The sequence below is a fragment of the Pan troglodytes genome, chromosome 15, assembly GCF_028858775.2.
Source record: "Pan troglodytes isolate AG18354 chromosome 15, NHGRI_mPanTro3-v2.0_pri, whole genome shotgun sequence".
NCBI lineage: Eukaryota > Metazoa > Chordata > Mammalia > Primates > Hominidae > Pan > Pan troglodytes.
In genome coordinates this window covers 103,640,939-103,657,819 of record NC_072413.2, presented here as the reverse complement: position 1 = coordinate 103,657,819, position 16,881 = coordinate 103,640,939, and the positions used below count along the sequence as shown (strand labels likewise).

The 16,881-nt window shown below is 56.2% G+C and overlaps 1 gene segment (V, D, J or C); it reads left to right on the top strand.

The window, feature by feature from the left end:
* The first annotated feature begins 64 nt into the window (after positions 1-64).
* Positions 65-2,147, top strand: LOC134808339 (immunoglobulin heavy constant gamma 4-like). The segment is given in 5 exon segments: positions 65-167; positions 423-716; positions 1,109-1,144; positions 1,263-1,592; positions 1,690-2,147. Coding segments are annotated over 5 exon segments (1,086 nt in total).
* The last annotated feature ends 14,734 nt before the right edge of the window (positions 2,148-16,881 follow it).

Below are 16,881 nucleotides of genomic sequence, written 5' to 3'. Positions count from 1 at the left end.
GCCAGGCACCCACAAAAGGCTGGAGTGGGGCCAATGGGCATGAGCCGTCCCTGAGGTGGCACCGATGGCCAGAGCTGAGGCCAAGCTAGAGGCCCTGGACTGTGCTGACTCCCAGCAGGCACAGAGCGCTGACCTGGCTGCCGAGCCCCGCCTCCTAGGCTGCAGAGGTGCCTGCAGAAGGACACCACAGGGCCACCGGTCCTGCAAGCTTTCTGGGGCGAGCCGGGCCTGACTTTGGCTTTGGGGCAGGGAGGGGGCTAAGGTGACGCAGGTGGCGCCAGCCAGGTGCACACCCAATGCCCGTGAGCCCAGACACTGGACCCTGCCTGGACCCTCGCAGAAAGACAAGAACCGAGGGGCCTCTGCGCCCTGGGCCCAGCTCTGTCCCACACCGCGGTCACATGGCGCCACCTCTCTTGCAGCTTCCACGAAGGGCCCATCGGTCTTCCCCCTGGCGCCCTGCTCCAGGAGCACCTCTGAGGGCACAGCGGCCCTGGGCTGCCTGGTCAAGGACTACTTCCCCGAACCGGTGACCGTGTGGTGGAACTCAGGCGCCCTGACCAGCGGCGTGCACACCTTCCCAGCTGTCCTACAGTCCTCAGGACTCTACTCCCTCAGCAGCGTGGTGACCGTGCCCTCCAGCAGCTTGGGCACCCAGACCTACACCTGCAACGTAGATCACAAGCCCAGCAACACCAAGGTGGACAAGACAGTTGGTGAGAGGCCAGCACAGGGAGGGAGGGTGTCTACTGGAAGCCAGGCTCAGCCCTCCTGCCTGGACGCACCCCGGTTGTGCAGCCCCAGCCCAGGGCAGCAAGGCAGGCCCCGTCTGTCTCCTCACCCGGAGGCCTCTGCCCGCCCCACTCATGCTCAGGGAGAGGGTCTTCTGGCTTTTTCCACCAGGCTCCGGGCAGGCACAGGCTGGATGCCCCTACCCCAGGCCCTGGGCACACAGGGGCAGGTGCTGGGCTCAGACCTGCCAAGAGCCATATCCGGGAGGACCCTGCCCCTGACCTAAGCCCACCCCAAAGGCCAAACTCTCCACTCCCTCAGCTCAGACACCTTCTCTCCTCCCAGATCCGAGTAACTCCCAATCTTCTCTCTGCAGAGTCCAAATATGGTCCCCAGTGCCCATCATGCCCAGGTAAGCCAACCCAGGCCTCGCCCTCCAGCTCAAGGTGGGACAAGTGCCCTAGAGTAGCCTGCATCCAGGGACAGGCCCCAGCCAGGTGCTGACGCATCCACCTCCATCTCTTCCTCAGCACCTGAATTCCTGGGGGGACCATCAGTCTTCCTGTTCCCCCCAAAACCCAAGGACACCCTCATGATTTCCCGGACCCCTGAGGTCACGTGTGTGGTGGTGGACGTGAGCCAGGAAGACCCCGAGGTCCAGTTCAACTGGTACGTGGACGGCGTGGAGGTGCATAATGCCAAGACAAAGCCGCGGGAGGAGCAGTTCAACAGCACGTTCCGTGTGGTCAGTGTCCTCACCGTCGTGCACCAGGACTGGCTGAACGGCAAGGAGTACAAGTGCAAGGTCTCCAACAAAGGCCTCCCGTCCTCCATCGAGAAAACCATCTCCAAAGCCAAAGGTGGGACCCATGGGGTGCGAGGGCCACAGGGACAGAGGCCGGCTCGGCCCACCCTCTGCCCTGGGAGTGACCGCTGTGCCAACCTCTGTCCCTACAGGGCAGCCCCGAGAGCCACAGGTGTACACCCTGCCCCCATCCCAGGAGGAGATGACCAAGAACCAGGTCAGCCTGACCTGCCTGGTCAAAGGCTTCTACCCCAGCGACATCGCCGTGGAGTGGGAGAGCAATGGGCAGCCGGAGAACAACTACAAGACCACGCCTCCCGTGCTGGACTCCGACGGCTCCTTCTTCCTCTACAGCAGGCTAACCGTGGACAAGAGCAGGTGGCAGGAGGGGAATGTCTTCTCATGCTCCGTGATGCATGAGGCTCTGCACAACCACTACACACAGAAGAGCCTCTCCCTGTCTCTGGGTAAATGAGTGCCACGGCCGGCAAGCCCCCGCTCCCCGGGCTCTCGGGGTCACGCAAGGATGCTTGGCACGCACCCCGTGTACATACTTCCCGGGCGCCCAGCATGGAAATAAAGCACCCAGCGCTGCCCTGGGCCCCTGCGAGACTGTGATGGTTCATTCCGCGGGTCAGGCCGAGTCTGAGGCCTGAGTGGCATGAGGGAGGCAGAGTGGGTCCCACTGTCCCCACACTGGCCCAGGCTGTGCAGGTGTGCCTGGGCCGCCTTGGGTGGGGCTCAGCCAGGGGCTGCCCTCGGCAGGGTGGGGGTTTGCCAGTGTGGCCCTCCCTCCAGCAGCACCTGCCCTGGGCTGGGCCACGAGAAGCCCTAGGAGCCCCTGGGGACAGACACACAGCCCCTGCCTCTGTAGGAGACTGTCCTGTTCTGTGAGCGCCCTGTCCTCAGACCCCCGTGCCCACTCCGGGGCATGCCTAGTCCATGTGCATAGGGACAGGCCCTCCCTCACCCATCTACCCCCACGGCACTAACCCCTGGCAGCCCTTCCCAGCCTCGAACCCACATGGGGACACAACCGACTCCGGGGACATGCACTCTCGGGCCCTATGGAGGGACTGGTCCAGATGCCCACACACACACTCAGCCCAGACCTGTTAAACAAACCCCGCACTGAGGTTGGCCGGGCACACGGCCACCACACACACATGTGCACGCCTAACACACGGGGCCTCACCCGGGCGACCTGCACAGCACCCAGACCAGAGCAAGGTCCTCCCACATGTGAACACTCCTCGGACACAGGCCCCCAGGAGCCCCACGCGGCACCTCAAGGCCCACGAGCCTCTCGGCAGCTTCTCCACTTGCTGACCAGCTCAGACAAACTCAGCCCTCCTCTCACAAGGTGCCCCTGCAGCCGCCACACACACACAGGCCCCCACACACAGGGGATCACACGCCACGTCGCGTCCCTGGCACTGGCCCACTTCCCAATACCGCCCTTCCCTGCAGCTGGGGTCACATGAGGAGTGGGCTTCACCATCCTCCTGCCCTCTGGGCCTCAGGGAGGGACACGGGAGACGGGGAGCGGGTCCTGCTGAGGGCCAGGTCGCTATCTAGGGCTGGGTGTCTGGCTGAGTCCCGGGGCCAAAGCTGGTGCCCAGGGCGGGCAGCTGTGGGGAGCTGACCTCAGGACATTGTTGGGCCATCCCGGCCGGGCCCTACATCCTGGGCCCCGCCACAGAGGGAATCACCCCCAGAGGCCCGAGCCCAGCGGGACACAGCACTGACCACCCCCTTCCTGTCCAGAGCTGCAACTGGAGGAGAGCTGTGCGGAGGCGCAGGACGGGGAGCTGGACGGGCTGTGGACGACCATCACCATCTTCATCACACTCTTCCTGCTAAGCGTGTGCTACAGTGCCACCGTCACCTTCTTCAAGGTTGGCCGCACGTTGTCCCCAGCTGTCCTTGACATTGTCCCCCATGCTGTCACACACTGTCCCTGACACTGTCCCCAGGCTGTCCCCACCTGTCCCTGATGCTGTCCCCCACGCTCTCACAAACTGTCCCTGACACTGTCCCCCATGCTGTACCCGCCTGTCCAACAGTGTCCCCCAGGCTGTCTCCACATGTCCGACACTGTCCCCCATGCTGTCCCCCATCCTGACACTGTCCCCCACACTGTCCCCATCTGTCCTTCATGCTGTGCCCCACGCTGTCCCCACCTCTCCCTGATTCTGTCCCCCACGCTGTACCTGTCCCCAATGCTGTCCCCCAGCCTGTCCCCAACACTGTCCGCCATGCTGTCCCACCTTTCCCCCACACTGTACCCCAGTCTCCGCCTGTCCCTGATGCTGTCCCACATGCTGTCCCCCATTCCTGATACTGTCCCCCATGCTGTCCCCACCTTCCGCAACACTGTACCCCACACTGTCCCCACCTTCCCCAACACTGTCCCCACCTGTCCCCGACACTCTCCCATGCTGTCCCCACCTGTCCCCCACTCACCCCCACACTGTCCCTACCTGTCTCTGACACTGTCCCCCATGCTGTCCGCACCTGTCCCCATCCCCCACGCTGTCCCTACCTGTCCCTGACACTGTCCCCCATGCTGTCTGCACCTGTCCCCCACTCTCCCCACCTCTCCCTGTCCCCCACGCTGTCCCTACCTGTCCCTGACACTGTCCCCCATGCTGTCCCCCACTCTCCCCACCTCTCCCTGTCCCCCACGCTGTCCCTACCTGTCCCTGACACTGTCCCCCACGCTGTCCCCCACTCTCCCCACCTCTCCCTGTCCCCCACGCTGTCCCTACCTGTCCCTGACACTGTCCCCCACGCTGTCCCCCACTCTCCCCACCTCTCCCTGTCCCCCACGCTGTCCCTACCTGTCCCTGACACTGTCCCCCACGCTGTCCCCCACTCTCCCCACCTCTCCCTGTCCCCCACGCTGTCCCTACCTGTCCCTGACACTGTCCCCCACGCTGTCCCCCACTCTCCCCACCTCTCCCTGTCCCCCACGCTGTCCCTACCTGTCCCTGACACTGTCCCCCACGCTGTCCCCCACTCTCCCCACCTCTCCCTGTCCCCCACGCTCTCCCTACCTGTCCCTGACACTGTCCCCCACGCTGTCCCCCACTCTCCCCACCTCTCCCTGTCCCCCACGCTGTCCCTACCTGTCCCTGACACTGTCCCCCAGGCTGTCCCCCACTCTCCCCACCTCTCCCTGTCCCCCACGCTGTCCCTACCTGTCCCTGACACTGTCCCCCACGCTGTCCCCCACTCTCCCCACCTCTCCCTGTCCCCCACGCTGTCCCTACCTGTCCCTGACACTGTCCCCCACGCTGTCCCCCCCTCTCCCCACCTCTCCCTGTCCCCCACGCTGTCCACACCTGTCCCTGATGTTGTCTTCTGTGTTATCCACATGCTGTTGCTGCCCTGGCTCTGCTTTCCATGTCCAGGCCTGGGGGCAGGCAGTGTAGAGCCCCGGTACCTGGGTGGCCTGAAAGGCAGATGGGCCTTGGGAGCAGGGCTGTGGCCTGGGTCGACTGAGGGGTGGGTGGACCTTGGGGGCAGGGCTGTGGCCTCGCTCACCCCTGTGCTGTGCCTTGCCTACAGGTGAAGTGGATCTTCTCCTCGGTGGTGGACCTGAAGCAGACCATCGTCCCCGACTACAGGAACATGATCAGGCAGGGGGCCTAGGGCCACCCTCTGCGGGGTGTCCAGGGCCGCCCAGACCCCACACAGGAGCTGTGGGCCATGCTCAGCCACCACCCAGGCCACACCTGACCCCTGACCTCACCGCCCTCAACCCCAAGGCTCTCTGACCTCGCAGTCACGCTCTGACCCTGACACGCCACCCTTCCAGACCCTGTGCATAGCAGGTCTACCCCAGACCTCCGCTGCTTGATGCATGCAGGGCGCTGGGGGCCAGGTGTCCCCTCAGCAGGGCGTCCCTGCCCTCCGGACCACCAGGTGCTCACACAAAAGGAGGCAGTGACCGGCATCCGAGGCCCCCACCCAGGCAGGAGCTGGCCCTGGAGCCAACCCCGTCCACGCCAGCCTCCTGAACACAGGCATGGTTTCCAGATGGTGAGTGGGAGCATCAGCCGCCAAGGTAGGGAAGCCACAGCACCATCAGGCCCTGTTGGGGAGGCTTCCGAGAGCTGTGAAGGCTCACTCAGACGGCCTTCCTCCCAGCCCGCAGCCAGCCAGCCTCCATTCCGGACACTCCCGTGAGCTCCTGACATGAGGAATGAGGTTGTTCTGATTTCAAGCAAAGAACGCTGCTCTCTGGCTCCTGGGAACAGTCTCGGTGCCAGCACCACCCTTTGGCTGCCTGCCTACACTGCTGGATTCTCGGGTGGAACTCGACCCGCAGGGACAGCCAGCCCCAGAGTCCGCACTGGGGAGAGAAGGGGCCAGGCCCAGGACACTGCCACCTCCCACCCACTCCAGTCCACTGAGATCACTCGGAGAAGAGCCTGGGCCATGTGGCCACTGCAGGAGCCCCACGGTGCAAGGGTGAGGATAGCCCAAGGAAGGGCTGGGCATCTGCCCAGACAGGCCTCCCAGAGAAGGCTGGTGACCAGCTCCCAGGCGGGCAAGACTCAGCCTTGGTGGGGCCTGAGGACAGAGGAGGCCCAGGAGCATCGGGGAGAGAGGTGGAGGGACACCGGGAGAGCCAGGAGCGTGGACACAGCCAGAACTCATCACAGAGGCTGGCGTCCAGCCCCAGGTCACGTGCAGCAGGAACAAGCAGCCACTCTGGGGGCACCAGGTGGAGAGGCAAGACGACAAAGGGGGTGCCCGTGTTCTTGCGAAAGCGGGGCTGCTGGCCACGAGTGCTGGACAGAGGCCCCCACGCTCTGCTGCCCCCATCACACCATTCCGTGACTGTCACGCAGAATCCGCAGACAGGAACGGAAGCTCGAGCGGGAGTGCGGCCAGCGCCTGCCTCGGCCGTCAGGGAGGACTCCCGGGCTCACTCGAAGGAGGTGCCACCATTTCAGCTTTGGTAGCTTTTCTTCTTTTAAATTTTCTAAAGCTCATTGTCTTTGATGTTTCTTTTTTGATGACAATAAAATATCCTTTTTAAGTCTTGTACTTCGTGATGGGAGCCGCCTTCCTGTGTCCATGCGCCTCCTGCCCCCGGTGGGAAGCACGGTCAGGAGGAGGCTGGTCCAGCTGCACCTCAGGGGCTCCCTGCACATGCCCCCTGCCTCCTGCAGCCACAAGCATTGCCCGAGCGGCCCTCCCTGGCCCCTGTCGCTACATGGACCCCCGGGGCTTCTCCTCTTTTCTACATGGATGGAGTTTCTCCTCCTGCTGCGCATGGTGCTGCCTGCCCTGGTCACTCTGCAGGGGACAGGGCCTCCAGGGAAAGCTGGGTCGAGGCTGGGAGCTGGTTCAGGCTGGCCAGGCAGAGCCACAGGGAGGGCCTTCCAGAACCAACCATGGTCCAAAGCGAGAGGTGGGTGTCAGATCTGTGTGCGTCAGCTGAGGACCACAGCGGGGCGGCTCGCACGGCAGACATGGATCCTCCCAGGCCTAGAGACCAGGAATCTGAGATCAGGATGCAGGCAGGGCTGGTTTCTCTCAAGCCCTCTCTCCTTGGCTTGTAGACACCGTCTCCTCCCTGGTCCTCCATGGCCATCCCTCTGTGTGCCCGTGTCCTAAGCTTCTTTTCTTAGAACACACATCGGGTTAGATTAGTGACCCCATATGAACTGAATGACCTCTGCAAAGACCCATCTCCAAATAGTCACATTGTGAGGCCAGGGATTAAGACTTGAATATATGAATTTGTAGGGGCCACAATTTAACGCATCACAGTCCAGACTCTGGCCCCCAAAATTCATGTTCTTCTCACATGCAAAATACATTCATCCTGTCTCAGCATCCCCCTGGGCACTAGATCATGTAGCAAGGACGGATTTTCAACAGAAATAACTATGGCAACAGAAGAAAGAGTCCGGCATCACCTGGACTCACCTTCATCTGTGCAGAGGCCACAGCCTTGTAAAGGGAGGTGGTAGGGGGAGCAGGGAGGGTGCTCGGGGCTCAGTCTTCGGGGAAGGGAAAAGTTGCCCAGCGCTGGTCAGCATCCCTGGGATGGGGCCTGCTGGGTCTGTGCCGGCCACTGTTGAGGTCAGGATTCTGTCCTCCCAGAGCCTGGAGACACAGGCCCCATCCTTCCCAAAGGGGACACTTCAGGGAGTGGCTCTCAGGTCCCGAGAAAGACCCTCCTGGGTCACAGGAAATGCACAGACATTGGGAACGGACAGAAGGACATGTGGTTGCAGCCCTCTCAGCAGACACCCTGAGAAAGGGAGGTCGGGGTGGGTCCAAACGGTCAGTTCTGGTGCACAGAGCTTTCTCAGGCAGGTGTTGATGCGGCAGGGGTCGGCCTAGTGGTACGGCCAGAAGCTGTTAGAAACTGTTAGTGTCTGCTCAAGTCTTTATAAGCCAAGGTTGAGGCCGAGTGGAGAGGCTCCAAGGAGCCTGGCTGGAACTCAGTCAATGACAGGGTCTTGTTACTGCAGTGGCTGTGGTGGCTGCAGTGGCTGGGCTGGGAAATGCCGTCGGAGTTGCCTGTGGCAGGAGAGAGACAGTCTCACCCAGGAAAAGAGGAGTGGTTGGATTCGTTTGTGTGGCATCGAGCAGCTGGAGCTTCACCAAACACAGAGTTGGGGATGAAATCCCCAGACTCCAGGCCCTGCCGTGCCGTGGGAAGGCTCGCCGCTGGAGGGTGGGCTCCAGGGGGCCTGGCCTGAACTGGGTGCTGAAGCCCAGCCCTTTAACTCTCAGGACACACTGCTGCAGCCCCGCGGGGGGTGAGGGAGGCAGCACCTGGGGTGCAGGGCGGGCAGCTGCTGCAACACCGGCTGTATCCCAAGCCCAAGGATGGCGTCCCAGAGATGCAGGAGAGCTTTGTCCAGAGAAGGTGCCAGCCTTCAGGGACCCTGCTGGACAGGTCTCCACCCTCTGCCCTTCAAGGGGCCCTACGGGCCTCCGGGTGCTCTGTTGGGGTGGGCTCCAGTCCACTGTCTGAGGATGGACGGCCTGGCCAGGATAAGGAAAGGAAACCCAGGACGGTGCTGGGCTCTGGGTCATTCCGTGCACTGAGCAGGCTGAGTTGGGAAGAAGCAGATGCTTCCTGCAGCTCCTGCCCACTGCAGGGCCTGGCGCCTGGACCAGGTTCCCCTGGGGAAATTGGGCCCCTCCCTGAGCCACCTGGGGCCCACCGCCCCCTTTCCACCTGGGACCGAGCATCCTCCAGAGGGTCAGCCCTCCTGCGGGAACACCATGCCCAGCCCCAGGACCCTCCCTCAACTCTCCACCAAGGCTGCACTGTGGGCGGCCCCTGCACATACCCCAGCAGTCCGTGCTGTGATGTAACATGACATGGTGTGACGTGGCGTGATGTCTCTGGTGTGACGTGGATGTCATGTGGCGTGATGTGACAGGACATGGTGTGATGTTGCATGATGTGGTATGACAGTGTGATATCCGAGGGGTGATGTGATGTGGTGTGACGTGGTGTAATGTCCCTGGTGTGAGGTGGTGTTGGACATGGTGGGATGTGGTGTGACAGAGTGTGACATCCCTTGTGTGATGTGGTGTGACAGAGTATGACATCCCTGGTGTGAGGTGATGTGACAGAGTGTGATGGGTATGACATCCATGGTATGATGAGGTATAATATGAAATGATGTGGAATGGTGTGACATGATGTGATATCATGGGAAAGGGTGTGATATCCCTGGTGTGATGTGGTGTGATGAAGTGTAACAGGCTGTGACATAGTATGATATGGTGTGGCATGTGACGTGGTGTGACATGTGATGTGGTGTGATGGGGTGTGACATCTGTGGTGTGACATGATGTGACGTGTGACGTGCTGTGACAGGGTGCCACATCCTTGGTGTGATGTGATGCGGTGTGACACGGTGTGATGTGGCAGGATGGGGTGTGGGAGGGTACGACATCCCTAGTGTGATGATGAGTTTCATGCTGTGATGTGGCGTGACATCCCTGGCGTGACATAGTGTGATGTGGTGTGACATGGTGTGACATTCCTGGTGTGACTCTTCTGTTGTGACATTTGTGGTCAGCCCAGCATACAGAGGTCTCTGTGGTCAAGGGAAGGGGGAGAATGGAACCCTCTGAGCATGTTGACCTGGAGGAACTGGTGGCCTTTGAGTCCACGAAGCCCACCCTGCCAGGTGCCCCTGCCCCACGTGACCCAAGTGGGCTTGCAGAGCAGCAAGCAGGACTCTGGTTAGACAGGAGGAAGGACCTGCCACCACGTGGCCTTGTGAGGAGACAGAGCGAGGCTGTGACCTCGGCGTCCGCCCAGCACAGGGTGCTGTTGAAGCTCCTCCTGTCCTCTCAGCCGGGGTCCCAGAGCAAGGCCCCAGGCAGGCTGAAGAGAGGGGCAGAGGGAGGATGCTGGGGAGGCAGGGGTGAGGGGAGTGAGAGCCCAGGTTTCAGCTGAGCCCCTGCACAGGGAAGGAGCCTAGCTGAACACCCATCTCCCCACACGCTCCCAACCCTGCCTCTGCTCGAACACCTCCCAGAAGGCACCTCGACCCCTCTGACACCCACACTCAGCAAGGGGTATGGTGTCCCCACCGAGTCCAGCCAGCGAGGGCTGGCACAGCCATGCCTGTGCCCACCACTCCCATGGCCAAGCTCCCTGCTAACATGGCAGGACAGGGCCAGGCCTGGAGGAGACAGAACATCAGTCCCGTGGGGAAGCTCCCTGCTCACACAGCAGGGCCAGGCCTGGAGGAGACAGAACACCCCGTCTGACATGGTACTCAGGCTGCACATGCCTGCCACACGACAATGCCTACCATGCGTGGGGGCCACGCGACAATACCTGCCACACACGGGGGCCACGCGACAATGCCTGCCACACACGGGGGACATGCGACAATGCCTGACACGCACGGGGGCCACGCGACAATGCCTGCCACGCATGGGGGCCCACGCGACAATGCCTGACACGCATGGGGGCCACGCGACAATGCCTGCCACGCATGGGGGCCACGTGGCACACACGTGTACTCACACGGTCCTCACACAGGGACACACGCACTTGTGACCCCAGCACCCACCTAGTGCACTCATGCACGGGCTCCCCAGGTGGGTCACAGCTTCAGGCCTTAAGCTACTCCATGTGCCAGGCCCTTCACCCACATTCCCATCCCCTGTGCCAGCTGTTGAGCCACACCGTCTTCTCTGTGGATCCCTCCCAGCCCACTCAGCACAATCGACATGCTCTCTCCTGTCCAGCAACTGCACTGGCATCTTCCCCTCAGAATCCACGTCTGGCCATCTCCCAGGAAACCCGGACCACCACGGGCAGGGACCACCTTCCTCACTGTCCACATGGACCACCCCACACCTGACCCCAGATGCAGTCACACTACGTCCTGCTTCAATATTGAAAAGGGGAAAAGCTGGAGGAGGGGAAAGATGAAAGAGAAAAAAGCAAGAGGGGAGGGTCACATTCTTCTGAGGCTTTGATTAGAGTTCACTGAGCCCCCACGTTGCATGAAAAGGAGGGGTGGAGGGAGCAATTACGCATTCGCCTTGTGCTCAGTAAATCTGCACTTTATAAGAAAATAAACAGAGTAGAGGAAGAAGTCAAATATGCATTCGTCTCAGGGGCAGGAGAGACCATTTCTTGTCTCATTTTGTCCCATGTCATGAAGACCGGGCTGTTAATTTATATTGTCAGGGTGAGGGAGGCCACCTGGGTAGACCTGGCCTATCTGCTGCTGCTCTCAGTTTAGAAACAAAAGGAAAGGCATGACTTTCTTTTTTTTTTTTTTTTTTTTCATGACTCAGCTTCCCACCTCAACGGTTCTTTTTGCCATAGTGAGTTTAGGGTCCTGAGATTTTATTTTCCTTTCACAATGGTCAAGATCGCACCCTCAGTATTCAGGAGAGCTGGTCCAACCCAGACCCCTGCCGTCACTGGACGCTTTTCAAATACATGCTGCAGTCTCTGACACTCTCTCACCATTGTAGAAACTGAGGCCTTGGTGAGCCTGCAGCCCCTGCTCATGGGAGCAATGCAGGCTGAAACCCGCATTTCTGACTCCAAAGCTCCTGTTCCTTTCACTCACCCCCACACCAGCTCTTTGAGTCCAGAGCTTTGTCCTTGCCTGAGTCCTACCCTCAGGGACAGGGGCCCAACCCACACACCAACACATCATACCCTGAGAGGGTGCCAGGAGCCCAGAGATGTTTGGAGAGCACAGACGCCCTGGAAGCTCTGTGGAGATGCTGCACATTTCTCTATTCAACAGATAATCACCAGGTGGCCTGCGGCAGAGATGCCACATGGCATGGAGCTCGCCTTGGCCAACAGGACAGGTGTGGGGTTGGGAGGCCTTCCCAGGGCACTCCTTGAAGCAGAGCTGTGGGGAAAAGTTGGGGCCAACCTCAGATCTCCCCATCAACACCGGGTCTCCTGCCCTCCCAGGCCACAGAAAACTAAGCTCCCTGGATACTGAGGCGGGGTGGGGCCATGAGGGAGAAGAAATCACGAGTTAAAAGATCGTTTTTTAAAACTATTATGATCAGGACTCACATAAACATATGACGACACATTTCAGAGACGCTCTTTATCTCATTAACTAAGGTGTTGCAACCAGTTCAAAGTGGAATTCTAAGTACTACACTTACATAATTGATTCAGGAATGCTAAAAGGAGTTCATAGATAGATGCAAAACTGGCCTTTTCCCTGGAAGATGAGAAGCAATTCATTGTCCTTCCAAAGATGAGAACTTGAATTTCTCCCAACTCAAAGAGTTTTTGCATTGCTATCAATTATGTACAACTTAGAGCAGTGGTCCCCAACATTTTTGGCACCAGGAACCAGTTCCATGGAAGACAATTTTTCCACAGACCAGGATCGGGGGATGGCTTGGGGACAAAGCTGTTCTACCTCAGATCATTACGCATTAGGGTGTCATGAGGAGTGTGCAACTTAGATCCCGGGAATGTGCGGCTCACAATAGGGTTCGCTCCTATGAGAATCTAATGCTGCCACTGATCTGATGGGAGGTGGAGCTCGGGCAGGAATGCTCACACACCCCTCACCTCCTGCTCTGTGGCCCAGTTCCTAACAGGCCATGAACTGGTTCCAGTGCATGACCCAGGGGTTGGGGACCCCTGGCTTGTAGAAGTGTAAAATAGTTCAAAGGAAATAAAAGATGCAGAGCTCCATAGAATGAAATAACCTGGAAGAGCGTACAAGATGATGCCTTGCTTTCCATGGAAGTAATCATTTGGTCCATTTCAGTTTTTCTCAATGTTTCCTATAAACATATATAACTGACTGACACAAATAGATCCATAATATAAAGAAGACCCCTGTAAACCAACGAGAAAAAAAATCAAATAATCCAACGAGGAATAGGCAAGAGAATTGAACAGATGTTTTACAGAAGATATCCAAATAGCCACTAAACATATGAAAAGGTGTTGAACCACACTAGTCAACAGGGAAATGAAAATGAAAAACCACATGAGAGAAAGCAGTTCTGATTCCAATAATGCTGGAGCAGCTAATATCAGACTAGCCCTTTGGCAGAAGGCAATTATAAACACTGGAAAGGCTGTAAGCACACACAACACCCACACACACCAATTGCAGGCACTGGAACATGACCAGAAGTAGGCAAACATTACTAAGGATTATTCCCTGAAATATTGGTCTGAAGTCACACCCCAGTGCATGTAATGGGTGCAGCTAGAGTTCAAGCAGGAAACTGCAGCCCTCCTGGTGAGGAGTGGGATGCAGGGCTACATTTTCAGAGCAGCTGGAAATGAAGAGAAGATGTCCGTAAAGGAGAAGGTCACCAAAGGGAAACCCCAAAACCTGCAGGTAAACTCCACTGAAACCTATGGCTGATCCCTTAGGTGTGCATGGGTAGGGAAAACTCCAAAGGGTCCAGCAGAAAGCAGCACCTGTAAGGTCAAGAGAACTGAGATTGCAGCTACTGCCAACTGCCAGGCAGACAGACTTGGGAGTTTGAGTCAACTCAAGCTAACTGCTTGCTAACATGAAAAAAACAATTAATGCTTTGCTAAGGAAGACTGCAAACCCCATAGCCTGTACACATGTTATCAACAACATCAGGTGCACATCCAAAATTACCAGGTATGCAAAGAAATATGAAAATGTGATCCATAGTTAAAAGAAAAAGGGATCAATGGAGATCAACTCCAAGATGACCTAGATGCAGATACAGTTATCAGACAAGGACTTTAAAGAAGTTATGTTAAATATGTTCAAAGACTTAAAGGAAAATATGGTTATCATGAGTGACTAGATGAGGTATCTCTATAAAAAACTGAAAATAGTTACAAGAACCAAATGAAAATTCTAGAACTAAAAGTATGATTCTGAAATGAAAAACATTTGGCCAGGTCCAGTGGCTCATACCTGTAATCCTAGCACTTTGGGGGCCCAACAAGGAAGTATCTCTTGATCTCAAGAGTTTGAGACCAGCCTGGGCAACGTGGTGAAACCCCATCTCTATTTTATTAAAAAAGAAAAGAAAGAGAAAAACATTACCCAAGTTTAATAACAGATTGGAGAAGACAAAAGAAGGAACTGAAAATTTAAAGATGCATCAATAGAATATATCAATTATTTTTAATCCAATCCAAAGGAAAGAGAGAAAAATACTAAAAAATGAAAAGAGACTCATCCTGCTGGACAAGGTGAAGCATTATAAAACATGTGAAACTGGAGTCCAGAGGGGGATGTAATACTTCCATGGGAAAGGTCAACCTTAAGCTATATGCAAATGTACCTGCATAGGTTGGTGTGGTGGGCTGATGGCATCTCCCTGGCCAAATGTATGCCCACCTGGAACCTCAGAATATGACCTTATTTGGAAATAGGGTCTCTACAGATCAGGTTAAGAACTTGAGATGATATCATACAAAATTTTGGGTGGATCCCAAGTCCAAAGACTGGTGTCCTCATAAGAGGAGAGGACACAGACACACATGGAGGTAAGCCATATGATGAAAAACGAGAAGATGAGGGGTGTGTCAGGAGCCACCTGTGTTTGTCCATTTGCACTACTGTAAAGAAATACATGAGGCTGAGTAAGTTATAAAGGAAAGAGGTTGAATTGGCTCACAGTTCTGCAGGCTGTATAGGAAGCATGGCACCAGCATCTGCTTCTGGTGAGGACCTCAGGAAACTTACACTCATAGCAGAAGGTGAAGGGAGAGCAGGTATGCCACATGGCAAGAATGGGAGCAAGAGGCTGAGGGGGGCCCCAGACTTAAACAACTAGACTGTGTGTGAGCTGACTGGGGGAGAATTCACTCATCACCAAGGGGAAGATGCTAAATCATTCATGAGGGATCTGCCCCCTTGATCTAATCACCTCCTAGAGGCCCCACTTCCAACACTGGGAGTCATATTACAACATGAGATTTGGAGGGGACAAATATATAAACCATATCCTTCCACCCCTGGCCCTCCAAATCTCATGTCCTTCTCATGTTGCAAAATACAATCACGCCTTCTCAACAGTCCCCCAAAGTCTTACCTCATTCCAGAATCAACACAAAATTCCCAAGTCCCAAGTCTCATCTGAAGATGAGTCCCTTCCACCTATCAGCCTATGAAATCAAAGACAAATTGACTCCCAAAATACAATGAGAGTGCAGACATTGGGTAAACATTCCCATTCCACAAGGGAGAAGTTGGCAAAAAGAAAGGATCTACATGCCCCATACACGTCAGAAATCCAGCAGGGCAGTTATTAAATCTTAAAGCTCCAAGGTAATTTCCTTTGACTTCATGTCCCATATCCAGGGCACACTGGTGCAGGGGGTGGGTTCCCAAGGCCTTGGACAACTCTACCCTTGTGGCTTTGGAGGATGTTGCCCCTGTGGCTTCTCTCACACGATAGAGTTGAGTGCCTGTGGCTTTTCCAGATTCAGGGTGCAAGCTACCAGTGGATCTACCATTCTGGGGTCTGGAGGACAGTGGCCCCCTTCCCACAGCTCCACTAGGCAGTGCCCTGGTGGGGACATTATATGGGGGTTCAACCCACATTCTCTTTGGCACTGCTCTAGTAGAGGTTCTCTGTGAGGGCTCCATGCTGGCAGGAGGCTTCTGTCTGGGCACCTAGGCTTTCTCATACATTTCTGAAATCTAGAGGGAAGATGCCAAGCCTCCTTCACTCTTGCATTCTGGAGGCCTACAGGCTTAACACCAGATGGAAGTCATCAAACCAAGCTTCCTTCACTCTTGCATTCTGGGAGCCTACAGGCTTAACACCAGATGGAAGTCGCCAAGGCTTATAGTGGCTTGCGCTCTCCAAAGAAGCAGCCTAAGCTATACTTGGGGCCCTTTGAGCCAAGGCTGGAGCCAGAGGAGCCAGGATGTGGAGAGCAGTGTCCCAAGGCTGCACAGGCAGCAGTGGCCATGGGCATGGCCCACAAAACCATCCTTTCCCTCTTGGCCTCTGGGCCTGTGATGGGAAAGACCACCTCAGAGATTTCCAAAATGGCTTCAAGGCCTTCTTCCCTTTGTTCTGGATATGAGCACTTAGCTCCCTTTTAGTTATGCTAATCTCTCTAGCAACTGGCTGCTCCATAGCCTACTTATATTTGTCTCCTGAAAATCCCTTTTCTTTTCTACCATATGGCCAGGCTGTGAATTTTCCAAATTTTTTATGCTCTGCTTCCCTTTGTTGATGAAAAAAGCCAAACTCTATAAAACACTTGATAAGATTGATTCTGAGCCACATCTGAGAGCCATGAACTGTGGCACAGCCTCAAAATGTCCTGAGAACACCTGTGCAAGGTGGTTGGGTTGCGGCCTGGTTTTATGTTTTAGGGAGACATCAGACATCAATTAATACATGTAAAGTATACATTAGTTTGGTTTGGAATGGCAGGACAATTCAAAGTGGGGAATTCCAAATCATAGGTGGATTTGAAGATTTTCTGATTGGCGATTGGCTGAAAAAGTTAAATTATCTAAAAAGTTGAAGTCAGCAAAAAGCAATGCTTAAGATAAGGGGGTTGTGGAAGCCAAGGTTCTTGTTATGTAGATGAAGCCTCCACGTTCCAGAGAGAAGAGATGGTCAATGTCTCTTATCAGAACCTAAAAGGTGCCAGACTCTTGGATAAATCTCTCCTGAATCAGGAAGAGACCTGGAAAGGGAAAAAGATGCTCAACAGAATATACATTTCCTCCACAAGAGAGGGCTTTGCAGGGCCCTTCCAAAATGTGTCAGAGAAATATATTCTGGCATAAAATACTTTAATTTCCTTCCATGCCTGCCACCTGTCATGTGATGCTATACCAGAGTCAGGTTGGGATTTGATA